The following is a 23,797-nucleotide window of genomic DNA, read 5'->3' as shown; positions in this document are numbered from 1 at the left end:
TATTATAAGCTGATCCTTATAACACGACATATATAAAAGGATGAACTTTTGGCGGTTCCCCAGATTTTATTTAAAATCTAAAATAATTCGCAAGCAACAATCGAATTGAAAAAAGAACGCATGTTTTTGTTCGTTCTGACTTAATAACTATGTGATATATTTGATAATATGTGACTACAACCAATAAATAGATTGGATAAATCTTGAATTCAACAACCTAGTCTCTTTATCAATCATCAGCAATCTTTCGATGGTCGATATATATACATGTAGCGCATCAAAATGTTCTATAAGTATTTATATTTTTTCATAGTTTTTTCTTTCTCATGAAATAAATATGTGTATATTTCTAAAAAAATTTTTTCGATATTCCAGAAAATGTAAGAAACAATTAAATAAAATTCAATTTTTTTAATTTTTTTACTAAAACTTTTTTTTAAATATTTTTTGCATAATATTTAAGAATTCATGGGCTTAACACCGGCTTATTATAATTGAATATTAAGTAATTATATTGGTTTAAGAGAAACTGAAAAGAAGGGAACATTTACTGGCATATTGTGATGGTGCCATTTCGAAAACCGCCACGTAATCATCAAAGGTTCACCGAGATTCGAACCGCGAATCAAACGGTGAAACTGCAGTTGCCTTAACCACTAGGCTATCCTGCTTGTACTTGTTTCCTTGCTTATTTCAGTTTATCTCATTTTTGCACTAACAACACAATTGAGACATTCTGGCTCCAAATTAATTTGTGCGTTATATAGATTTGTTTTAGTAATAGGCCAGTAAATGTTCCTTTTTTCTCAGCTTCTCTTAGAAAAACATAATAATTGAATATTCAATTAGTATAAGCCGGTGCTACGCTCATGAATCCTTGAATAATAAGTATAAATTGAACATACCATTAAACAACCAACATAAAAAAAAGGTTAACATTTCTGAAAAATTCGGAAAAAATTATAAAATTGGATTTGATTTCATATTTTTTTTTTTTTACAAAAATTTGAGGAAATTTATAAGACTAGAATTTTTTATTGATTAAAATTGTAAGTTTGTAAAGAAAAGTTCATCTAAAAAAATTTTTTCAATAAACCAATTTTTTTCGTTCCTATTTTTATACTGAGCAGAGCTCACAGAGTATATTAACTTTGATTGGATAACGGGTGGTTGTACAGGTATAAAGGAATCGAGATAGATATAGACTTCCATATATCAAAATCATCAGTATCGAAAAAAAAATCGATTGAGCCATGTCCGTCCGTCCGTCCGTCCGTCTGTCCGTTAACACGATAACTTGAGTAAATTTTGAGGTATCTTGATGAAATTTGGTATGTAGGTTCCTTGGCACTCCTCTCAGACCGCTATTTAAAATGAACGATATCGGACAATAACCACGCCCATTTTTTCGATAACGAAAATTTCGAAAAATTGAAAAAGTGCGATAATTCATTACCAAATACGGGTTAAGCTACGAAACTTGGTAGGTGAGTTGGACTTATGACGCAGAACAGAAAACTGGTAAAAGTTTGGACAATGGGCGTGGCACCGCCCACTTTTAAAAGAAGGTAATTTAGAAGTTTTGCAAGCTGTAATTTGGCAGTCGTTGAAGATATCATGATGAAATTTGGCAGGAACGTTACTCTTATTACTATATGTCTGCCTAAAAAAAATTAGCAAAACCGGAGAGCGACCACGCCCACTTTTTAAAAAACATTTTTTTTTAATTCAAATTTTAAAAGAAAAGTTAATATATTTACAGTATATAAGTTAATTATGTCAACATTCAACTCCAGTAATGATATGTTGCAACAAAACACAAAAATAAAAGAAAATTTCAAAACGGGCGTGGCTCCGCCCTTTTTCATTTAATTTATCTAGAATACTTTTAATGCCATAAGTCGAACAAGTCTAGGATGATATCTGTTTTCTGTGAAAAAGAGCGAAATCGGTTGAAGCCACGCCCAGTTTTTATACACAGTCGACCTTGTGGCCTTCCGCTCGGCCGTTAACACGATAACTTGAGCAAAAAGCGATATATCTTTACTAAACCCAGTTCACGTACTTATCTGAACTCACTTTGTATTGGTGTAAAAAATGGCCGAAATCCGACTATGACCACGCCCACTTTTTCGATATCGAAAATTACGAAAAATGAAAAAAATGCCATAATTATATACCAAATACGAAAAAAGGGATGAAACATGGTAATTGTGTTGGTCTATTGACGCAAAATATAACTTTAGAAAAAACCTTGGTAAAATGGGTGTGACACCTACCATATTAAGTAGAAGAAAATGAAAAAGTTTTGCAGGGCGAAATCAAAAGCCCTTGGAATCTTGGAAGGAATACTGTTCGTGGTATTACATATATAAATAAATTAGCGGTATCCGACAGATGAAGTTCTGGATCACCCTGGTCCACATTTTGGTCAATATCTCGAAAACGCCTTCACATATACAACTAAGGGCCACTCCCTCTTAAAACCCTCATTAATACTTTTAATTTGATACCCATATTGTACAAACGCATTCTTGAGTCACCCCTGGTCCACCTTTATGGCGATATCTCGAAAAGGCTTCCACCTATAGAACTATGGCCCACTTCCTCTTAAAATACTCTTTAATACCTTCCACTTGATACACATGTCATACAAACACATTCCAGGGTTACCCTAGGTTCCTTTTACAACATGGTGATTTCCCTTACTTTGTCTCCACAGCTCTCAACTGAGTATGTAATGTTCGGTTACACCCGAACTTAGCCTTCCTTACTTGTTAATATTTTTTTTTATAGTTTATGTGAACACAAAATAAAATTTGTATTTGGTTCATTAGCTTTCAGAGTCTGATCCTTTAAATTTTTCCACTAAATAGCAAAACTAGAAAACTAATTAAAAAAAAAAATTTTTTTTTCTGTAAAAAAATTCTTTCACACCTAAAAGCAAGATCAAACTCCTCTGAATTTAAATAAAATAAAAATGTTATTTTTCTCTTTGAAAAACCTTTGTTCTTAACAAAAGGATGTTAAAGTTCATGTAAATACAATAAACATTTCGGAGCTATTAGTGACCGCATTGGAGTGACCGCAGAGTAATTTACATGATGCGAGCGGTCCAAAGTTGGGTGGGATTCCTGTGGTGCGGTGGGTAAGTGAATCCGAAGAGGTTGAACGGAAGGAAATAAATATATGTGTGCGTCTGGTTCCAAGATGGCGGGTTGAGAACCACGCTAGGGCCACCATCGGGAACCAAAGCAACGTGTACGTGACATATATTTATAAATAACATAATATTTTCTCTAAATTCAAAGAGTTCAAAAACTGATTTTCAAATATAAAACACTTTTTCCAATCCAAAAAAAAATGTTTTTAATTATTTAAGCTCAGCGAATATTTTCTTTTTTTTCACTCAGCAATGTCTTATAAGGCATTGAGAGCAAATTGATATCTACGTATTAAATGTATTGCGCGAAAAACTGAAGCCTAACGTGAATCAGCTGATTATCTTCTTCTTATCAGTGCGGCTTCAGACCTAATCATCGACCAGATTTTCATAATGCGCGAGAGCTCGCGAAAAAATAATTGACATTCATCACCTCTTTGTCGATTTTAAATCGACCGTCGATAACACGAAAAGGAGCTGCCTATATGCCGCTATGTCTGAATTAGGTTTCCCAGCAGAACTTATATGAATATGCAAAATTTACGTTGAGTAACACCATTAGCTTAGTCAGAAACGGGAAGGACCTCTCCGAGCCGTTTGAAACTAAACGAGTTTTCAAACAGGGGGACCTTCTATCTTGCGGTTTCTTTAATTTGATGCTGGAAAAAATTATACTAGCTGCAGAACTTACCCACTCTGGGACAATATTTTATAAAATTGTTATATTCCTAACGTATGCTGATGACATTATTTACTCCAAACTGGAAAACGAAGCGGCAAGGATGGGTTTGATGGTGAATGAGGACAAAACGAACGTACCTGCTGTCATCGAGCAAAGAATCAGCGCCTTGGCAGCCACCATATATTCCAAATAGTAAAAATCTTCGATTATGTTTGAACCAGAATAAACAAAAACAACATCAGTTTTCAAATCCAGCGAAGAATCACGCTTGCCAATAAATGCTACTTTGGACTAGGTGGGGATTTGCTAAATAAAGTCATCTGAAAATTATGATTTACAAGTCAAGTAAATAAATGTAGCCCAGTCAGTAAATATGCTATGCGAATGGAAGAAGATGCTCCGGCTGAGAAAATATTTTTGTCGGAACCTGGCCATGGATGCAGAAGGAGAGGGAGGCCTCCAGTTTGCTACAAGAACCATGTGGGAAGGATTTAAATTCACTTGGTGTGTCCATTTGGCGCCAGTTAGCAGAGCAAAGAAGCGACTGGCGCGCTTTTTTGGGCGGCCATAACTGTTTAAACGGTTAAGCGTAAATTAAGTTAGGAAGTAAGTGAGATATGAACATAATTTAAAAAATTTTAAGGTATTTCTCCATCATGCCGTCAAACTACATTTTAATAACGAAACGAAATTTTGATTTTCATCAAAAGCAAAACAATGCAGAACACAACTTTGGAACATTCGCTAAGAATTTTTCCAGCGATTCATATCTTTCTTATGTGGGGCTCTATTAATTATTATGTCAATTGGCACAAAAGTAGTCGTAGTTGTTTTCCTTTGTTCGCGAGTATTTCCTACCTCCTTTTTGTAGTATTTCCTAGATTACAAAGAGAAGTGTGGCCAAACTTCAGTTGAACAAGCCCACCATATTAACTCCTTTCGATTCGTTTGTGCGTAAAAAAATATGGCTGACAAGCAATGAAAGCAAAAAATATCGCTAATCAAAATGCTCTACATTTTATGCTTTTTTTTTATAAAAGAAAAGTCATCAAAACTTTCATTTGCTTTGTTAGTTTCATCACTGAATTGTATATTTAAAAAACTTGATACTCTTTATTCACATTTACATGAAAGAATTTATGTAAATTTTTGGTAAAATATGTCGTATAGTATTTGATGACAATACTTGCCAAAACATATTTTGTCATTTTATCCTTATTTTACTGGGTTTTTGGTGTATGTAGTGCTTTGAAAGCACACTTTTTTACACCATAAATAAGAAAGCTATAGCTTACATTGTGTAAGTACTTAAATATTTGTATGTGGGAACTCTTTATACGTCACTATCGCCCATTGCTCATTGAACAACCAAGTGAGAATCAAAGTTTTATTGTCGTTTAGTTCCACTCGGTTGACAACGAGCACAGCGCCAACACTCGTCCAATTTTGCAAAGGGCCAACACTTTCTGCTTTGATAGAGTGGATTAACTTTTTAGATTTTTTGGTTTAAATCTTGATTTTTTTATTACTATATTTTATTTGAGTGTAAAGGGCTGTGATACGCTTAAAAGAAAGGTCCGCTAAGCAAACACCAAAAATTAAATCATAAAAATCTTAACTTATCCTCATTATATGTACCTAAAGATTAAATAGAATTTTTCTATCAAAATAATAAATTAGATATCGTTTTCTACACTAAACTAACTCCCAAACCCTTTAAACCTGTAAATCGTCATAACATACGAAAGCATTTATATCTGCAATAAACTATTTATTTCAATTGCTTGCCACGACTTTCATACGATCACTTGCATATTCAACAAATTAAACAATTGCTACAACAAATACACCCACAAAAAAGATCTGAACAATTCAGTTGATAGAAGAGCAACTGACTGTGACCAATGAGCCCCTCAACTACTGCTACGGACTGCTTGCAATGTAGTGCCAACGATTAAATATCGATAAATTACAGCAACAACAACTCTTTGAGAAAAAATGCAGTTAAAACAAAAATACGGCAACCTAAAACCACGTCTATGACCAAATAGTACACGGTAAGGCCCGGTGTGAGCTGTGTTCCCACATTTCCGCCACCACAACTACAAGTGTAACGGAAATGGTCTGGCACGCGTACTGCGGCAAAGCCAATCTATTATACATGAACGCACGAACACAAAGTTACAATTTAACTTTCAGCAAAACAAAATACCACACACAGATGCACATAAATATGTACACATACTTATATATATTAGGGTGCATCATTTTTTTCATGCTACTTAAGCATACCAATCTCTCAGCATAAAATATAAAAAAATCAGCCTATAAAAACGCTATGGACACATTCAGTATGCGTGGTCTTTATTGACCGGCCAGTTCAACATAAACCTATAAAAAAGATATCAGTGGTAATCACACCAAACTCCATTAAATAAATGATTTTCCTCTTGATATTAGAGAAAATTACAAATTTTACAAACGGCGATGGTTACTAGTAAATGTTTCTGAATTTCACTTGTTCATCAGCTAGTTTTTCGGGAACTGAGTAACGAACTCGAAATATCCAACATTCATACTTTATACTAAAGTAAAGTTAGAGCCTTTAACCATTCAGCCATATGAATGCCCACCGCTCGCTTTGAAATTTATCTCTAAGTATTTCCTTTTTGTTGTTATTCCTTTATTCACCATTTAGGTACATACTAAATATGTACGCTATTTTGATCCTAATTGTGTGGAATACTAATAGGCACGCTTAAACAGAGGGGCGTTTTCTTAGACCATATCCCGTAGAATAGAACCGACTTGACTACGATCGCATAAAGCCAGTGTACACCCCTGGGCGATGGCCCCTACCTCAACCCTTTATTTTGGGCCTTTTCTGCAGTTTATTGTCCAAAATAGTTTCTTATCTGACTGGTACCAGACATTACTTTTTATTGCGTCTGATCGATGTCTATAACAGCGCCTATAGCATATTTTTTATGCTTTAAGGACAATTCTATTTGGTCTAAAATGCACAGCTGTTTTTTTTAGCATGTCCTTACCAGAGGCTCGCCGATAATAAAACCTGAGGACTATTTTTTAGAAAAAACGACAAGGTACTTATTCGGAAGTGTGTTCAGGAGATATCTGAGATTTTCTAACGATCTTTCAAATGAAAATAACTTAACTCAACCAACGAATATCTGCAAACTTGTGCGGAAATAACTTCATACAGCGCCTGGGGATTAAAAAAAATGTATAGGCCGTACGAGAAATTCTTCACTATTCATATTTCAATCACATCTAGAGTAATTCAATGAGCTTCGCGGACTTATTGCAACTCTCCCCGTTTCCACGATACCTTCTATATGAAATCTTCTGAGCTGTACTTAATTGTGATTTGTAAACGCTCCAACGAACATTTTAGAGCTTTTAGTCTTTGCAGCTTACTCATCCTGCCTATTTGAACGGCACAGTAAAAAATGTTGTACGGCTCAGAAAAGATTTCGTCCACTATGCCGACTTGTCCTTCCCTATAAGTTTTTAGCGGCCGTTTAAGGGCACAATTGCTCACTGAGGAATGCAACTTAGGGCAAGCCCGAACACACGGCAAGGCCCGCGCGCAACTTGTTATTCCAAATATTACCCTGCTGTGTTGATTTTCCTATAGTTTTGTTATATTTCGTTATATTTTCTGGGGAGCTTTTTTATTTTTGGCTGGCTTCAATTCAATAACAGTAGCATTGTGGCCTTTTTCCCGAAATGGTGATAAGATCAAACGGAAATATCCTAAATGGCCAATTGACCTTATGGCTCTTTGAAGTGATCATCCCATCTAAAATAAAAATTTAAAACAATTGCTACCTTCTTGATGGTACCAAAACTCCCATTAATGAATTGCTGAGCATTCGCGTTGATACCAGCATTCAACCCCAATCCTCTCCATTTCATTACGGTGGTGACGCTGTAACTCCTCCTCAATAACTTCTCAAAAAAGTTTCACCTTGTACAACTGGTTTTAGCAGCGCGATTATCGGTAAACAACATTTCGAAATACCTCTTGACTTCACCTTTTTGTTACAAGTACAGAACGAAATGTTGGGTCCACGTTCTCACCTTTCGTAACTTCTGGGTCACCTCCTCACCGTGAACACCGCCATCTTCAGCATACAAATTGCCACCATCATCATCAATTAAACCTGGTGTTTCTTCTCTTCACTCTCCGTTTCCCTTTCCAGTTTCTTTCTTTTCTCTTCTCTATGCTAGCCTATGTGTCCAATTTTCTATTTCTGATTTTGTTTAAGTAAACTGTGAAAAGTTTATTTAGTATCTAATTGCGCTCATATCAACTCAACCATATTTATTACTCGTTCCTCGCTCAATAATATCGCCTAAAAATAAACACCTTACTACATACGTACATCCCCATGTATTTATATATATTTCGCAACGTTTGCAACTTTTCAACAGCATTCACTCGAATTGCTATTTTCCAGCTTTTACTAACAGAATAAACATCACAGAATGTGAAAGAAACACTGCACAAAAACAAACACAAAACGATGAGTTTGCTGCGCTTTCAATGGTTACGCATACGACACGTTGCACCTAAATCAGTGCGCTTTGATAAGCCCAAACAGAGATGCAAACGCGTGTTTGTGTGTGTGTAGTTGTGCATGTGTGTGTGTAGTTGTGTATGTGTGTGTGTTGCGGTTTTGCGCTCTATTGTTGCATGTGGCCAAACGAAGTAAGCCATTTTCGTTGGTTTTGAAAAAAAAAAATCTTGTGGAGAGATGAAGGCGTGTCGCATGGGTAATGAAAAAAAGCTTTGGTGGCAAAAAAACCAATTTACTAGAGAAATGCACACAAAGTTCCATACGCAAACAAATAAGCTTTACGCTTTTTATTTTTTTGCATTTACATTTACTTCATTATCCATTGTACCACTTCTCTTTTCCTTCCCTCAACACTTTTGCTAATAAATTAAGAAAAAGTTGGTGTGAAATTTATTTACTTGACGGCATTCGGCACGTTGAATTTTGCCTGCAGAAATATTTTTGCTAAAAGAAAATCTCATTTGAATTGTGGTGACTGCAGCTCAAAATCTAATTAAATGCTGCTTTACTACAATTTTACTTCCTACAATTTTTTAAATATTTTTTCGACATTACCTTTATCTATTTTTCTTTTTCCATCTTTCTTTCTGTTTATGCATTGCTTTTGTTTTCTATGCTACGAAAAGTTCTTAATGAGTTGAGTTCCCTAACAAATAAGTAATACAATAAAGTTAGTTTGTGTACCGCGAATTCTGTGCTGTGTATTTGCAATTACCAACCTTCATAAAAAAAAAAAAGTTACTTAGAGAGAAGTGTCGAAAACTTGTCATGCTACTTTTGGGCAGTTGTCCGTTACATAACCAACTAATAAAAACTTAAGTCAGCCACAGGCACCAGAGAGTCTCCAAAGCGAATTGTTGTTGATGACATTTCCTAAGACAAAGAATGTGCAATATTTCTTTACGTTATGCGAAGTAATGAAAAATAAAAAGGAAAACAACAAAGAACATGCTAAATAAAAAGGGCGTGGGCGCTTTGTAAAACATAGAAAGTATAGAAAAAGGTGTAAAAATGCTGAAAAAACATTCAGCTAATTGGTATTTGATGACCCAAAGTTAATCGTTAATTGAAAATATCAAACAAAGAGAAAAGATGCCATTGCCTTTTTAAGGCGATAAAGCTGTAATGAATTTATTTATTTTAATCTCCTAAAATTAATTTTTTAAATATAAAGAAGGTTTTCTGCTATTCACTGAGATTCATAAGCCAGTGAAAAAGGCTATTTCGAATACCAAAAAATGTATGTGTTTCCCTCATTGTACTAAAATAATTGCATAAGAAAGCACATTGGATTCTTCAGAACAATTTTTGGGATCTGACTTTAGCTATAAAGAAAGAGCTATTTGATTGAGCGTTGATAAGCGTAGGCAGTCATAGAGAAGGTGTTTTATTACAACTTCTTTACAGCTCGATTAGAATTTTCCATTGAAACAAGCAGCCGGCTGTCAATAAGTAAAAACATCCCTCTCTGATCGGATTTTAAAATCGAAAATATGAAAACTGGCATGACTCTTTATAGGAGACTCCGCTGTAAGTACTTTCAAATAGCTGAGAATAGTTGTTGAAGCTCATTTTCCTTAAGGTGGTATCTTTCCTCATCATATTCGGTAAATTTGCACTTGTTTTAATTTTTCTAACCGCAAAATTATTCTCCGAAGATTAATAAGAGTACACTCGAACACTCGGCACGTTCTGGCGGTAGCGCTTTCTGAGATAAAAGATTCCAGTTTATTTGAAACATGCCAACAACAAATAGCATAAAGATAATATGCGAAGTTGGTACTGCGCAAAGAATAAAATATGCAATGATGGCAATTGCGTTAAGTTAACAACAACTAAGGCATGACGTGGCTGAATGCGTTTTTAATATTTCAACTATCATATGAGTGCGTGTTCGGATTCCACTCCCGGGAGGAAAGACTTTGAAGAGATTTAAAAGGTATAATCGCCTTGTCAGTTTGTTTGAATTTTTTCCAAATTATTAAAAGATCTAAAGTTTCATTTCGCTCAACCGTTCATTTTTCTCGAACAATTCCTAGCTGCACTTAAAATTTCACTAAGCGGAAGCAAACATACATAATTTAGCGAAAAAACTACTAAAATTTGGTAAAACAAATGCAAAATAGCATTGCCTCTATGTCCATATTTCTCACTCGTGAAAATTTTTTCACACTATTCTGTATGTTTTAGTCTATTACTATGGATGACGATAAAGTGAAATTCCAAAATAGATTTTCTCTAGCACAATTTCAGCAAATAAGTGGCTTAGCCGTGGTAAATTGTGTTGAGCAAATTAAAATTGCAAAGCCGATCAAGTGCTTTTGTGAGGAACAAGCTTAGTTTTACCCAAACACCAGCAAAGTATTAAAATTAGTTTGGAAATATCTTTTCTACATTAAATTTCAACTTCAACTTTTATATTCCCATGTAATAGTTCCTCCTTTTTTATAATCAGCGTGCTTTGCACACAGAGTATATTAACTTTGTTTGGATAACGGTTGGTTGTACTGGAATCGAGATAGGTATAGACTTCCATATATCAAAGCCATTAGTATCGAAAAAAAATTTGATTAAGCCATGTCCGTCCGTCCATCCATCCATCCGTCCGTCTGACCGTTCTTTGCACATAGAGTATATCAATTTTATTGAAATTTGGTAAATGGTTTCCTTGGCACTGATTTCCCATCTCTATTTAAAATGAGCGAAATCGGACGATAATCACACCCACTTTTTACATACATAACATTTGAGGAAATTGGGAGACACCCAATGGTGTCACACCCCTATTCCGATCAAGCATTACACAATAAGGGAGTTCAGAATTTTGTATATTTGGTGTTGGAAACATTGCTATAGCTAGCTAATGAAAGTTCAGATTGCGAACAACTTTTTTCGTTTTAAATTTTTTCTTTGCATATTTTGTTTTGTTTTGACAGTTGCTCATTTGTTCATTTGAAACAATAAACCACGGTTTTTGAGGTTGGTAATTTGCCATGACGTAGCAAATGCATAGCCGTATAATTTTTTGGCGTTCTATGTAAAAATACTACACCAGTTTGCAAATAAAATTATCCTAGACCATTTGCACAAAAACCTCAATTCCCCTAATATTTCTAGGCCCTCAAAAATATAAATCCCTCGTAACAAAATTCGAAAAAAAAATTTTTTTCTGAAATGAGCTGTACAATTGAAGCTCACGCTGAGTATATAATATTCGGTTATACCCGAACTTAGACACCATTACTGGTTTTTTTTTTTTTTTTGTTTTTTGTTTGAACGGTCGCAACAAAATTTTTGTGGCGCAAAACTAAATTTTAAAGTTCAATAGTATTAGCTTAGAATCTTCGGCTTTAGTGGCGAACGTTCTTTTTTATATTCCTCAAAGTTGTATTTCGTATTAAAATTACAGTCACAGTTCTTAATATGCAAATATATATTTATATGTAGATTGTTAATTTAAAACTTTTATGGTAAGAATTTCTTGACACTAAGCGAACAAAAAGATGATTATTATTTGTAAGTATTTTAGTAAACCCCAATTCGTATATACAAAACCAATTACATATTTCTAATTCCATACATATATGAGTATACCACTTTTTCCACTATCTTTTCGTCATACCTATGCCTTTATGTATATGTATGTATGTATATGTATTAGCTTTACGTAGTATTTTGCTATATGACTGCGCAAATTTTACTACCAACTTCAATTGCTTTAATTTGGCATCTACGAAAAGGGACAAATCGAAAATTACCAACACATCAAGCCAAATTCAATCTAAATAAATGAAAAAGTTGAATTCGAATGGAAATCAAACGAAAATTTGTTGGCAAAGAATTTAGCGCATTTTTGGCCTTTTACGCAATCATTTGAGCAAACAACAAAAAACCACAAAGTTGGATGCCACAGTCAGTCAAATAAATGGCAAAAGAGCTAATGCGATTGTGGTGAAGTGCAATCTAAAATGAAAATTTGACGAATCACTCAAAGGACTTTGAATGAGCTAACGAATAAGCTCGTTACATAACAAAATGTTTGAAAAAAAAACAGGATATTCTATCAAAAAAAATTGAAATTAAAGCCATAAATATTTAAGATACGAGAAAAATTTTTCTGGATAGTATCGCGTATTCCTGCGATAAAAAGCTTACTTACCGCTTAAAATGTTATGCCCGTCCAACGCGATACGCCAGCCGCTTCTTCGCTCTACCAACTGGCACCAATTGGTCACAGCAAGGGAATTTAAATGGTTTCTCCCCTGGCCCTTTCAGCGGATGGCGGCCCTAAATCTTCGTCTGAGTCACGTTTCATTCTCATAACATGGCCTAGCCAGCGTAGCCGCTGCGTGTTTATTGGCTGTACTGTGTTTATTCGCCGACTGCGTAAAGCTTGTACAGCTTATCATTAAATCCTCTTCTGTACTCGCCACCGCGAACGTGTGAGGTATGTAAATCTGTCGAAGAACTTTTCTTTCGAACACTCCCAGAGCCGCTTCATCGAATGTTTTCATAGTTTATACTTCTGCCCAAAGTAGCAGTTATTGAGTAGAGTGATTCTTCGCTGGATTTCAGAGCTGACGTTCTTGTTTGTTTTTACGTTGGTTCCGAAATATACAAAATCTTTTACTATTTCGAAATTGTGGCTACCAAGGCGTAAAGGCAAACCCATCTTTTCCGCTTCTTGGAGTAAACTTTTTGGTACAATTTACTGGCATTATTCCTGGTGGCTAGCAGCACGAGCTCCTCACACTCACGCCTTTCTGCCCCTGCTTTCGCGCCTAGTTATTATATCTCATCTAAACTTCGGTAGTTCGGAGGGCAACTAGTTCATTTTTTTATAATTTAATTATTTGCTGTTTTAGCTCTTCTGCGGACAATGGTTTCTTGGGTTAGGTTTCTGAGTGTTACTTGCCATAACTTTGGATCCAATAGAGATACGCGATTCGGGATATCAATAAAATAATTTAAATCACTTAGACCCGCTTGCAGAATGACAAGTTATTTTTTAAGCTCAGAGTTATTTCAGGCTCATGGACGACAAATACATGAACATCATCCTGTCCATTTTTATTTACAATCTTCACCACGTGCCGCTCTCGAAGCGCTACATTGTGGCCCATTTAGCTCATATGACTGGTCATCTGAACCTCGAGATATTTCGTGTTTTTTATTGGGCACTTAGACCGGCTCGTTTCCGTTCTCTGTTCCATCGCTGAGGGGATCAACTTCAGCGTGAGAGTCAAGCACTTTTAAAGGCTTAAGAGTTCAATGTCGGTGTTTCGCTTTATTTACGTTTATACATTTTTCCCCCAACCAAAAACCAATCACAGCTCAATGAATGCATGCAAAATTTACGTCATATGCCGCATTGACTTTACGAAAAAGTGCACGTTCATTTTCTATTGTTATGTTCCTGTATTTTTACACAAATTTGACGGCATTTACCATTTCGTCCGCGAAAGGGTTGGTTTTTTTTCTTCTTTGTTTTTTTAGAAGACCAGAATTGCCATGCACCTGTTACAACTTGAAATGTAGTGGCCCTAAGGGAAAAGATTCCACTTTGCTGCGAAGCCCCTGGTTTGAGATAATAAATCTTAGCTAAACTACTTCTTTTTCCAGTTGAGAATTACAAACGCACTCAGTGGCTAATAAAACAAACGAAATAAAAATTTGCACTGCTTAGGTCATTAAGCATAACAATTAAAATGTTTTTCGTATAAATTAAAACTTCATTTCATAACTTATGTTTTTATTACAATTGATAACCATTTCAAAGCAGTTGTCTAATAGGATGATATGATTACACGCGACATGTTCGAATTAATAATTTAAATCAAAATATGTAAATAAACAATAACTTTTTCTGTTTTATTAATTCAGCGCAAAATACAATGACATACATAAAATAAACAATAAATATGCAAACAAATAAACAATTCAATTCACTAAACACAAAACTCGTAAAAGGAAACATTTTTGGGAAAAAATTGTAAATTTAATTTTGCATAACGGCGCAGTACCGGAAATTCAGACAAATTCCCCAAAGTAACCTATTAGCGCTACATTATTACAATAACATACATATATATTCGTATAAAAAAGCACACACCCACACATTGGCACATAAGTTTGCATTCATTTATTTGGTAGCGCATCAACAAACAATAATTTCTGAAAATATTGCAAACAGCAGCGTTGATTTTGTTCGAGCTTCAAATTTTTGTGCTGAAATTTTTTAGGCAAACTTTGAATTGCACTTTGTAGGGTCGTCCTTAAAAATTATTTCCGTTTACCGGAAGCACTTTTTCTCTTTATCCTTATTTGTTATAATTTTCTCCCCCATTTTCTGATACACTTTCTTTTTGCTTTTAAACTTTTACTTTCATTCTTTTGCTTAATTCCTTTTTTCTGTACTATTTTAACTAACTTTCTATTACTAAAATATACACAACAAAACAATATTACTTAAAGGCTTTAAAATCTCTTTAAAACTTTTTATGCAATCTCTGGGACTATAAAATGAGGCTTACAACACATACTTCGCTTCTTAGCAGCTTGACCATGCGATTTCCAGACTTATTTCTTTTCTCTGTCCCTACATCGTCATATACCCTTATTCCTTTTCTCATCACTATTTTTCCTCACATTCTATGCTCTTCCTTTAACTTTTTTATTTTCGTTGTCGTCCTTTATTTTCGGTGGTAGGTGATTTCCTCATAGTCACAACCTTTGATTTACTAAATCATCTACATACAGCTCAGTTTTTAGTTCTGTGGGCGCAAGTTTGGCTACCGACTGTCCCGCTCAGAATCCGATAAGCACCAGTTCGGAGGTAGTTCTTAAACATGTAGAGCGAAAATGTCAAGCATAATTAAACAATTTCATTTAAACTAATCAACTCATTCTGCTAGTATGCCTTTCTTCTCCTATATCCTAGCCGAGCCTAAAAAAACACTTTGGAGGAAACTGCACACCTGCCAAAACACCGCGTTCAGAACTGCCAGAAAATGTCTTCATACGTCACCATAATATCACATACACAGTGAAGCGATAATACTCCTCGTAAAGGAGAGAAATGAAATGCTGAGCGACCAGCAACTGTTGTATACATAGAACTCTGAACATTCAAACGGACATTTGATTGAAGAGGCTCCGCCTCCCAGCGACTTAAGTAGTTATCTTCGTAAGCACTTTGAAAATATTTGGCACTCAAGAAGTCAGTCCAATGTATGTCCCGTTTTCTCCTCAAGATGACAAACATCTACTCAGTCGCATCTAACACCCATATTTTTCTGGTCCAACCCCGTTAAACTATAATTTTCTTCAGATTCCCACTAGAAAATACTGATACTTACTTGTGAGTAATCGTGCCTATTGGAATGGGCGAAGCTTTCTCTTTTCTACCTTCATCCAAGCCGAATCCATCAAATATGGGATCTCTCTACCAAATCTGCATCCTAGCAGGGGATGTGACATCGCCTACATTGCCAAAATGTAATAAGGCCCGATATTTAAAACCAAATGTATGTGGATTCTTTTATGTGCCTATTTTCACATATTTTCTCTTTCAATATTTTATAAATCTAGTAAAATCTGCATACCAAATTTGCTTAACGTCCCTCCTCTATATTTTTGGACCACGCTAATATTGGTATGTACGAGTATATGTGCCGAATGAAGGGAATATAAATGTACACGTTGGTGCACAAATGCTACTACAATACATTTACAACAACAAATGTCTAGTTGACAGCAAATCAAAAAGTATACAACAAACTTCGTGCGAAAATTTTCCGGTTATTTGTTAAAATCATTTGTGGCAACCCTAATTGGACAACATGTCCGAATTGCCGTATGGCATATGTGAAAACGAAAATCAACAAAAATAGAGCACAACTTGCATTCATTGTTTGTTTAGTGATGATGCTCTTACATGTCTATGTGTAAGTATGAGCACATCTGCTCATTGTGTACTATTCGGCATTCTCTTCTTTCTATAGCTGTGTTTACTTCATGCGTTTGTATATGTCCGTCCATGTGCTTACTTTCAAATTTTGTGTAGGAAATGCAATAAGAATTGCCTATTGAAGGTTATGCGTTCTTAATTTACTAACTAATTGCACAAACGTTTTGTGGTCGACTTTTCGGTATTTTCCACCGTTTTCATTTATTTTTTTTTCATTTATTCTACAATTTTTCGATTATTTTTTTTCTTTGAGAATTTTAAAAGCCGTTAAATGAAAACACGCCAACCATGCAAATGTTGCCACAATTACGGTTTCTCACTTTTTGCTCTTATTACTTGTTTTTATACAAATCTTTTGGTCCACTATTTTTTGTATGAAACTTGTTTTAAAGTGACTGCGAAAAACAAGGAATATCAACAACAAATACCAGCATATGTATATATTTGAAAAAATAAAAAAGCACTTAATTCAAACCTTAGAAAAATACAAACGGTGTGCTATTAATTTGCCAAATGAGTTTCGTGTAAATTTTTTAAATAACATTGATTGAAAGCTATGGTTTAAATTCATTTAAATTTTTTTTTTTCTCCCAATCCCCAATGCGTAAATTGAAAATTTTTGATGATCACAATCAGGCTCTACACAAATGGGAGAAACTACTTGGTAAGCTTTTGGTGTTCCCTGAGTATTTTTGAGTTTGCAGTTTTATAGCCTAATCAATTTTAGTCCAACAAAGCACGAGCTTCAAGTATTTCAAAGTTTGTTTTGATTTTAAACAATTAATTTTTCAGAAGGGTGTTCCAGATTTGCCGCAATATAAAAAATCTAAAAAACACTATCAAAAAAAAAAACTTGTCGCAAATCAAAACGAATTCAACTTGGCTAGACTAAAATTTATTGAGCCACGAAATTACATTATCAAAAAACTCAGAAAATAAATGTAAGGCGCGATAACCTCAGAGGAGATTTTAGGCCGTGCTTCTCCTCCAATTATGCGTCCTGTTCCTTTTTGATTTTTCATATAAATTGGCGGGAGTGGACCTACTTCTTTTATGCCGACTCCGAACTGTATCTCCAAGGCACACGAGTTTTCACTGAGAAGCTTTTCATGGCAGAAATACACTCGGAGTGTTTGCCGATCACTGCCAAGGGACGAACCCACTTAGAAAAATTTTCTTCTAATTCAAACAATTTTTTCTAACATTTTGATATTGCTTTGCATGGGGAGAGAACCCAGGATCTTCGGTGAGATAGGCGGAGCCCCCTACGATCATACCACAGCGGCCGCCAAAAACTCAGAAAACTCTAATAAAAATTTCAAAATTTTCATAAATTTTCGATTTTTTTTTTCCAATACTATTTTCAAATTGGCTTGCATAATTTCAGGCTCGAAATTCATAAACAAAAGTTTCGTTAAATATTAATTAAATTGAAGGAAAAAGGTCGACTGCTGTTTTTCCGTTCGCTGTTGTATATTGTTTACTTGTGTATCGTGTAGTTATAACAAAGCGTCCTTGCTTTTCTAGCTTAGTGAGCTACTTGTTTATTCTTTAGAAATATATGCCAGCTCATACATCCTAGTGCTAGCGGACTTTTGACAGCCACTAACTGTGACAGTAAATGGTGGTAGCTGCTCTACCAGAAACAGCGTCGGAAATAATCATTTTCTTTTGAACATGATCGGACCACGAGACATAGATAACACCGGCACACAAAGACCAGTGGTCGGCAAAAATTCAAATGTAAGTGGAATAGTGAGGAAGAAAACATGTGCATCCCAGCAGGAAATTAGAGTTAAAATGGCAACGCGCGTTTATTAAAAACAGTTTTATCAAAATCTTTTGGAAAATTTTATTTTTGATTCAGAAATAGTTTGAAATATTCCCAAGTCCCTTAATTTTTTTTTTTTTTTGCAATTGGAAAGTTTTTAGTTTTATTTTCAAAACCGCGATTATTGAACTTATCACTTTTTGTAAATATCTCGAGATTTTGAGGGTGCATTGGCGATCCTGACAAAAAATTCGGAATCTGCACCCCGAAATATGTATAAGAACATGGGTTTAGTCCCATGTGCATAGCACTTCTTTTTTGTGTGCCAGTATAATTGTTTGGTAAATTTCTAGACCACCTGTCAATATTAGAGGATATGACCGGTACCTAAGATGTTGAATTCAGGCAATATTCTGCACAAGGAATCGTTCATATTGTAGAATTAATGCTTAGCGGCATTTGTGCCACTGAAAAGCAAGAACAAGCTTCAGATAATGAGACAACCCTTTTTTGATGATGACCTTGGCAAACGATTTAAGACTCGTCATTTAAGGGCATGCACCGAAAATATCAGTTCCCTTAACTGGCGCCGATACCCGGCTGATTGATGTCTTCGTGAAAGTAACAGCAGACGTCACCATCATCAAAGAGATACACGATCAACGAAGTATGAAAATAACAAAATAGTATCATGTGATATTCGCTGGTGTGACCACACATATAAACGCTTTTTCAGTGCAAGAGTCCTGGTGGGGAAAAGACTTCGTCGTCTGGTACTCTGGTTTAAAGCTGCGCACGTTTGTCCAACAGCCATCCCCAAAAAAGCGATATATTTTCTTAATATCTCATTCATGTGCGCTCATAAACCGACGAAGGAGAAGGACGATGAGATGAAAAACATATTCTACGACCATCTGAAGCGCACTTACGAGCACTGCCTCTTCCGTGACATAAAACGTCGTGCTTGGTGACTTCAGTGCCACGGCAGGCAAAGAAGATGTTTTTAGAACCACAGTCAGAGGTTTCCTCCTCCACAGCGAAAATTCTCCTAAAATATTGGAGCTGATCCACTCCACAGTAACCGAAACATGATCATAATCTGGCTTAAGCAAAATATAATACATCCAAGTACATGGCAGTCCTCTGATCGAAATACATGCCATCAGATTGACCACGTTGTAATAGACTAGTAAAACCACCACTAAATATTTTCCATAGTAAAAGGTCGTTAGTTTTACTTATAGTTTGCGATTTCTGGTATATAAGTGTCTTGGACGAACACAACCGTACCGGAAATAGGTTGCAAATATTTTATAATTTGAAAATCGAACCTATATGGATATTAAGCTGTCTCTTAAGTGGTCACAGTGCTTTATATAAGTATGTAGATATACAAATGTAATGGCTTTAACATCAAATTTCAATTTTAATCACAAGAATTAATTAATTGCATAGGTCGATTTAATTAAAATTTATCGTTTGCTCATATCAAATGACAGTATCATAAAAGTTAATCTGCGTATATACATATGTACATAAGAGACATTTTATCTTTATTGTTTTTTACATCAAATATATTGTAACGAATTTACTGCAAATCCTCTTAATTGTCCCTCCGCTAAGTTCGAATCACTGAAATGTTGAATAAATAACTCCAATATCCAACAATGCACAATGGCCTTTATTAAAGTACTTGACAATAAATAACTCTACTATTGCCCGACAGATTGCGTGCTTAATCAAAACTGATTGATAATTAAAACGAAACTAAACTCTCGCGCCGCTACTGTCATCTTTTTATACTGTCTCATTTACTCTTCGCATACTTCTAGGCTTTTCCATTCCAGAACTTACTAGTTAGATATCAGCTACAAAATCACCAGCCACAACTATGTTTATTGCTTCTCATAATACTTGCACAAATTATTGCCCTCTCTTGTGAGCACCTTAGATAAGATATATGCATGTGTTTGTGCGTTGCTTCTCCGCTGCTCGTATGGACATGTGTGTAGACATAATGATTGAATTATTGATGTCCATACAAATCACTGTTTAGCATCGGCTTAGAGATGGCAATATCCTTAGTGTTGCTAATATTCGTAACAATATTAAATTTAGTTGATTTGTGGAGTGCATCAAATGGTAGACTCTTTGACATTTTACTAATGCAAATAAGTAAAAGCAATTAATTGAAAATTAATACGCAATAACACTGGTACACCAAAGAAAGGAATTGATAAATTTGAACAGAGCAACATGTATTTCGAACTGTGGGACTGAGATGGAGCTCCATTTAGCTCATCGTACCCGAAATGTTAAGGAATTTCCATTCTAAAATATGATATGAAATAAAAAAATTGTAAAAGTCCGCTAGTTGTTTTTAAACTTAAAGTGCATTTCATAACTATAGCACAAATTTTTCCTTAGAGAACGAATTGCTGGAAAATGTTTGGCATACGCAATAGAAACAAGATAAAAATTTGGAAAAAGTACAGCTGTGTATCCTTTTTCGTTTCAGCAACTGATTTTTGGAATTACCATCTGCTATAAATGTTACCGCCATACAAAAGCAAGAGAGTGCCCTCATTGTGTAAAGGAAATCGTTTCACAACTATAGCATATTTAAAGACCTGTCTAAAATTTGACTATTTCCATTAATTTTTGAGATTTTCATTTCGTTGAATATTTTTGAAAATTTTATTATAGATAGAATTTCCTAATTTAAAAATAAATTACCCTCCAATTACTCCCATTTATCCACAAGGGCACGCTTCAGTTTGTTTGTGGATCTATATTTGTGGTTTTAGGCATTGACTCTATGGGCTGACAATCCCGATGTATTCTCCATGGGGTTAAGGTCGGGCGAGTAAGCTGGTCAATCCAATATTAACTCTATTTTAAGAAAACATTTTTTTGTTGTCTCGCGATCTTCGATTATATCCATTAAATAAACTTAACTACTTGAGACCAGTCAACTTTCATATGTTTCTTGGCGAACTCAATTTTATGTCGCTCTGTTCAAAAAGGAGCAATCTTAAATGTTTGGAGGCAAATATTTGGAGCTTCTTGGAAAACTCTCCATATTGTTGATTTGCTTACACTTGCCCTCATGAATGTTGCCAATTTTGAACAGCTCAGCGAGGAGTTGCTGGCGTTTGTTATTATTTTTCGCCTTTCGCGATCCGAAAGCTTTCATTTTGGACCCCCAAATATTTTCTTATCGTACTCCGCTGTATTTAATAAAAAGTTGCTCACAACTTTGAGACTCCGATCAATTTTTTTGCAATTTCACTAATTTTTAAATTTTGTTCCGGCAAAACCAAAATTTTGCCTATTTCGCTTTCAGTTAATTTTATTCCACGTGGCATTTTTATCACATTTGGCTTAGATTTATACAAAAAGAAGAAGTTCGTTAAGAACCTACTTTTGTCTTAAAGAGTAATTTTCTAACTGAGTGCCATAGTTATGAAACGATTTTATAAGCACAATCTAGAAAGTGTTTTGCTTTTTTATAACGGTCAATTCAAGAAAAATGTGTGCAATAGTTATGAGACGTAGTATATATTGAGAATATGTTTTGATTTTATCCAGCAGAATAAAACCAAAACTTTTTTCTTTTCATTGCAATGTGTTATGATTTCAGAAGGTTCATAATTTTTTCTTTTGTATTACCGGTCCTATTGTTGTTGCTTACTAAAAAATTTATTCGATCTCTAAGCCACATAAATATATTTACAACTTAAAGGTTTGGGTCTTTTAATGTAAGTTTGAGTTACTGGGCCCCAAATTTGCTGTTGGACAGAAGAAAAGTCGAAAAAAAATTTCACTTTTGTCGAGAGGGTCCCGGAAAAAGTTTTTTGAATTTTTGTCATCCTTGCAATACAGCCGAAATTGATTTTCTATTGTTATTTGGTTATTTGACTTCTGATTTTTTAATTTCACAAGTTACCAGACAATCAACTTCGGTTGTATTTGTAAGACCTAGTTTACATATAACAAAAGTATCTTCCCATTCGCTCCTAATCGTTAATTAAATACTATATTTCCCATATAAATTGTAATATTCGATAATCACTAACTATAAACACATTTAAGATATGCCGGTATGTTTTTATGTACAAAGAACTACCTCTGGGGTGTCATCTCTAAATGAAAGCATGAGGTAGAAGAGAAAAGTGAAAACTTGACAGCTAATTATCTAATTCTTAGGGATGGGACATATTTGAAAGCCTAATTTATCTATTGTGGAAAAGAGCATGCTAAAAACGAGTCTAAGGATTGAAAAAACGAAAAAAAGTTTTCTAAACTCCCTCAATATAAACTTAAAATTTCTAATCTTTTTTATTCTGTATGGGTAATAACCTAGTCTTTTGCACAATATTAGTTATAACTGCCATTCGATTTGTATATTTTACTAAATTTATAAACAATTTTAAAATTTTTTACCATTTTTATTTTAAGTAAAAGCACCCTTTCTCTGCCTCAGGACATCTCTATTAATAAAATACCAACAACTTCTAAAATAAGCATTTCATTCTTCACAAACGCAATCACCACACAAATAAATATTTTTATGGCAACAATATATCTTATATTCAAAAATGAGTAATAAAAATCACACAAACTGATCCATTCCTCTCTCTTTATCTCGTTTTATTTGCAGGATGAAAAGAATCAGTTGCTCATAACAAATATTTGGCTTAAATTGGTAAGTTGGCATACAAATTGAAATCAAATGCAATCGAATATTTTCGTGCCATAGCAATAACTTATGAAATATTTCGAAATAAAGTGTTTGGGTATATAAATATTGGTGCTTCGAACAATAAACAAATAAAAAACAATAATTCGGAGTAATAAAATCAGAAAATAACAAATAAATACAGAAATATTCTTAAACTCAAATACTGCTTGGGGGTGCTGATTATTTTGTATATCCAGCAAGGACATTTGCCATTAGGAATACAAGAAAATTATTCGAATCAGAAATACTCAAGTACTCAATAAAAGTATTTCCTAATTCGATTAGAGACACATTAATCTTCAGTGTTGGCAAAACTTTTGTTGGGGGAATTGTGTCAACACAACAATTTGTTGTAAACTTTCGGACCGCTAAGCAAATAAATATGAAGTGCGTCGAGATTCTGACTATAGAGTTGACTAATATATCTAATGCTTTTTGACATATTTACTGCTATTAAGGATATTAAGTACTGGCTTTTATGCTGATCTTTTGTTTATGTTATTTAAAACTTTAAGTTTTTTTTGTTTATTAGCAACATTTTTCGTCAAGTCAGTATTCTTTACATATAAAATGCGTAGATTTTCGGCATAGAGCTTATAAGTTAGAGTACCGACAATGGCCGAGTTGACCTAGCCAGCGGCGGAAAAAGAATAAATTACGAATCAAAGTAGATACTTTTAATTTAGAAGATGGCTGAAGATGGCTTTTTGAAAGGAAATTAAAAGAAATCTAACCAAGAAACGGCTATAAGAAATATACGATTGAAATACGTTATACGTTCGGTTATATTTATATAATAAAATTTTACGAGAAATAAGATCCTAGCATATCTAAACATGTTACTTCTTTAGCAAAAAAAGATTT

At 34.5% G+C, this 23,797-nt stretch overlaps 1 protein-coding gene across 5 annotated transcripts in view; it reads left to right on the top strand.

The window, feature by feature from the left end:
- Positions 1–23,797, top strand: part of nAChRalpha7 (nicotinic Acetylcholine Receptor alpha7) — a 322,772-nt gene that overhangs the window by 161,194 nt on the left and 137,781 nt on the right. For all 5 annotated transcript variants that reach the window (XM_067786137.1, XM_067786135.1, XM_067786136.1 and 2 more), the window contains exon 4: positions 22,853–22,897. In XM_067786137.1, the coding sequence (XP_067642238.1) occupies positions 22,853–22,897 (45 nt within the window). The remainder of the gene's footprint in view (positions 1–22,852; positions 22,898–23,797) is intronic.

Source organism: Eurosta solidaginis, chromosome 4, assembly GCF_040869045.1.
Source record: "Eurosta solidaginis isolate ZX-2024a chromosome 4, ASM4086904v1, whole genome shotgun sequence".
NCBI classification, from domain to species: domain Eukaryota; kingdom Metazoa; phylum Arthropoda; class Insecta; order Diptera; family Tephritidae; genus Eurosta; species Eurosta solidaginis.
The sequence above is the reverse complement of the archived record's forward strand: the minus strand, read 5'-3'. Positions and strand labels throughout refer to the sequence as shown.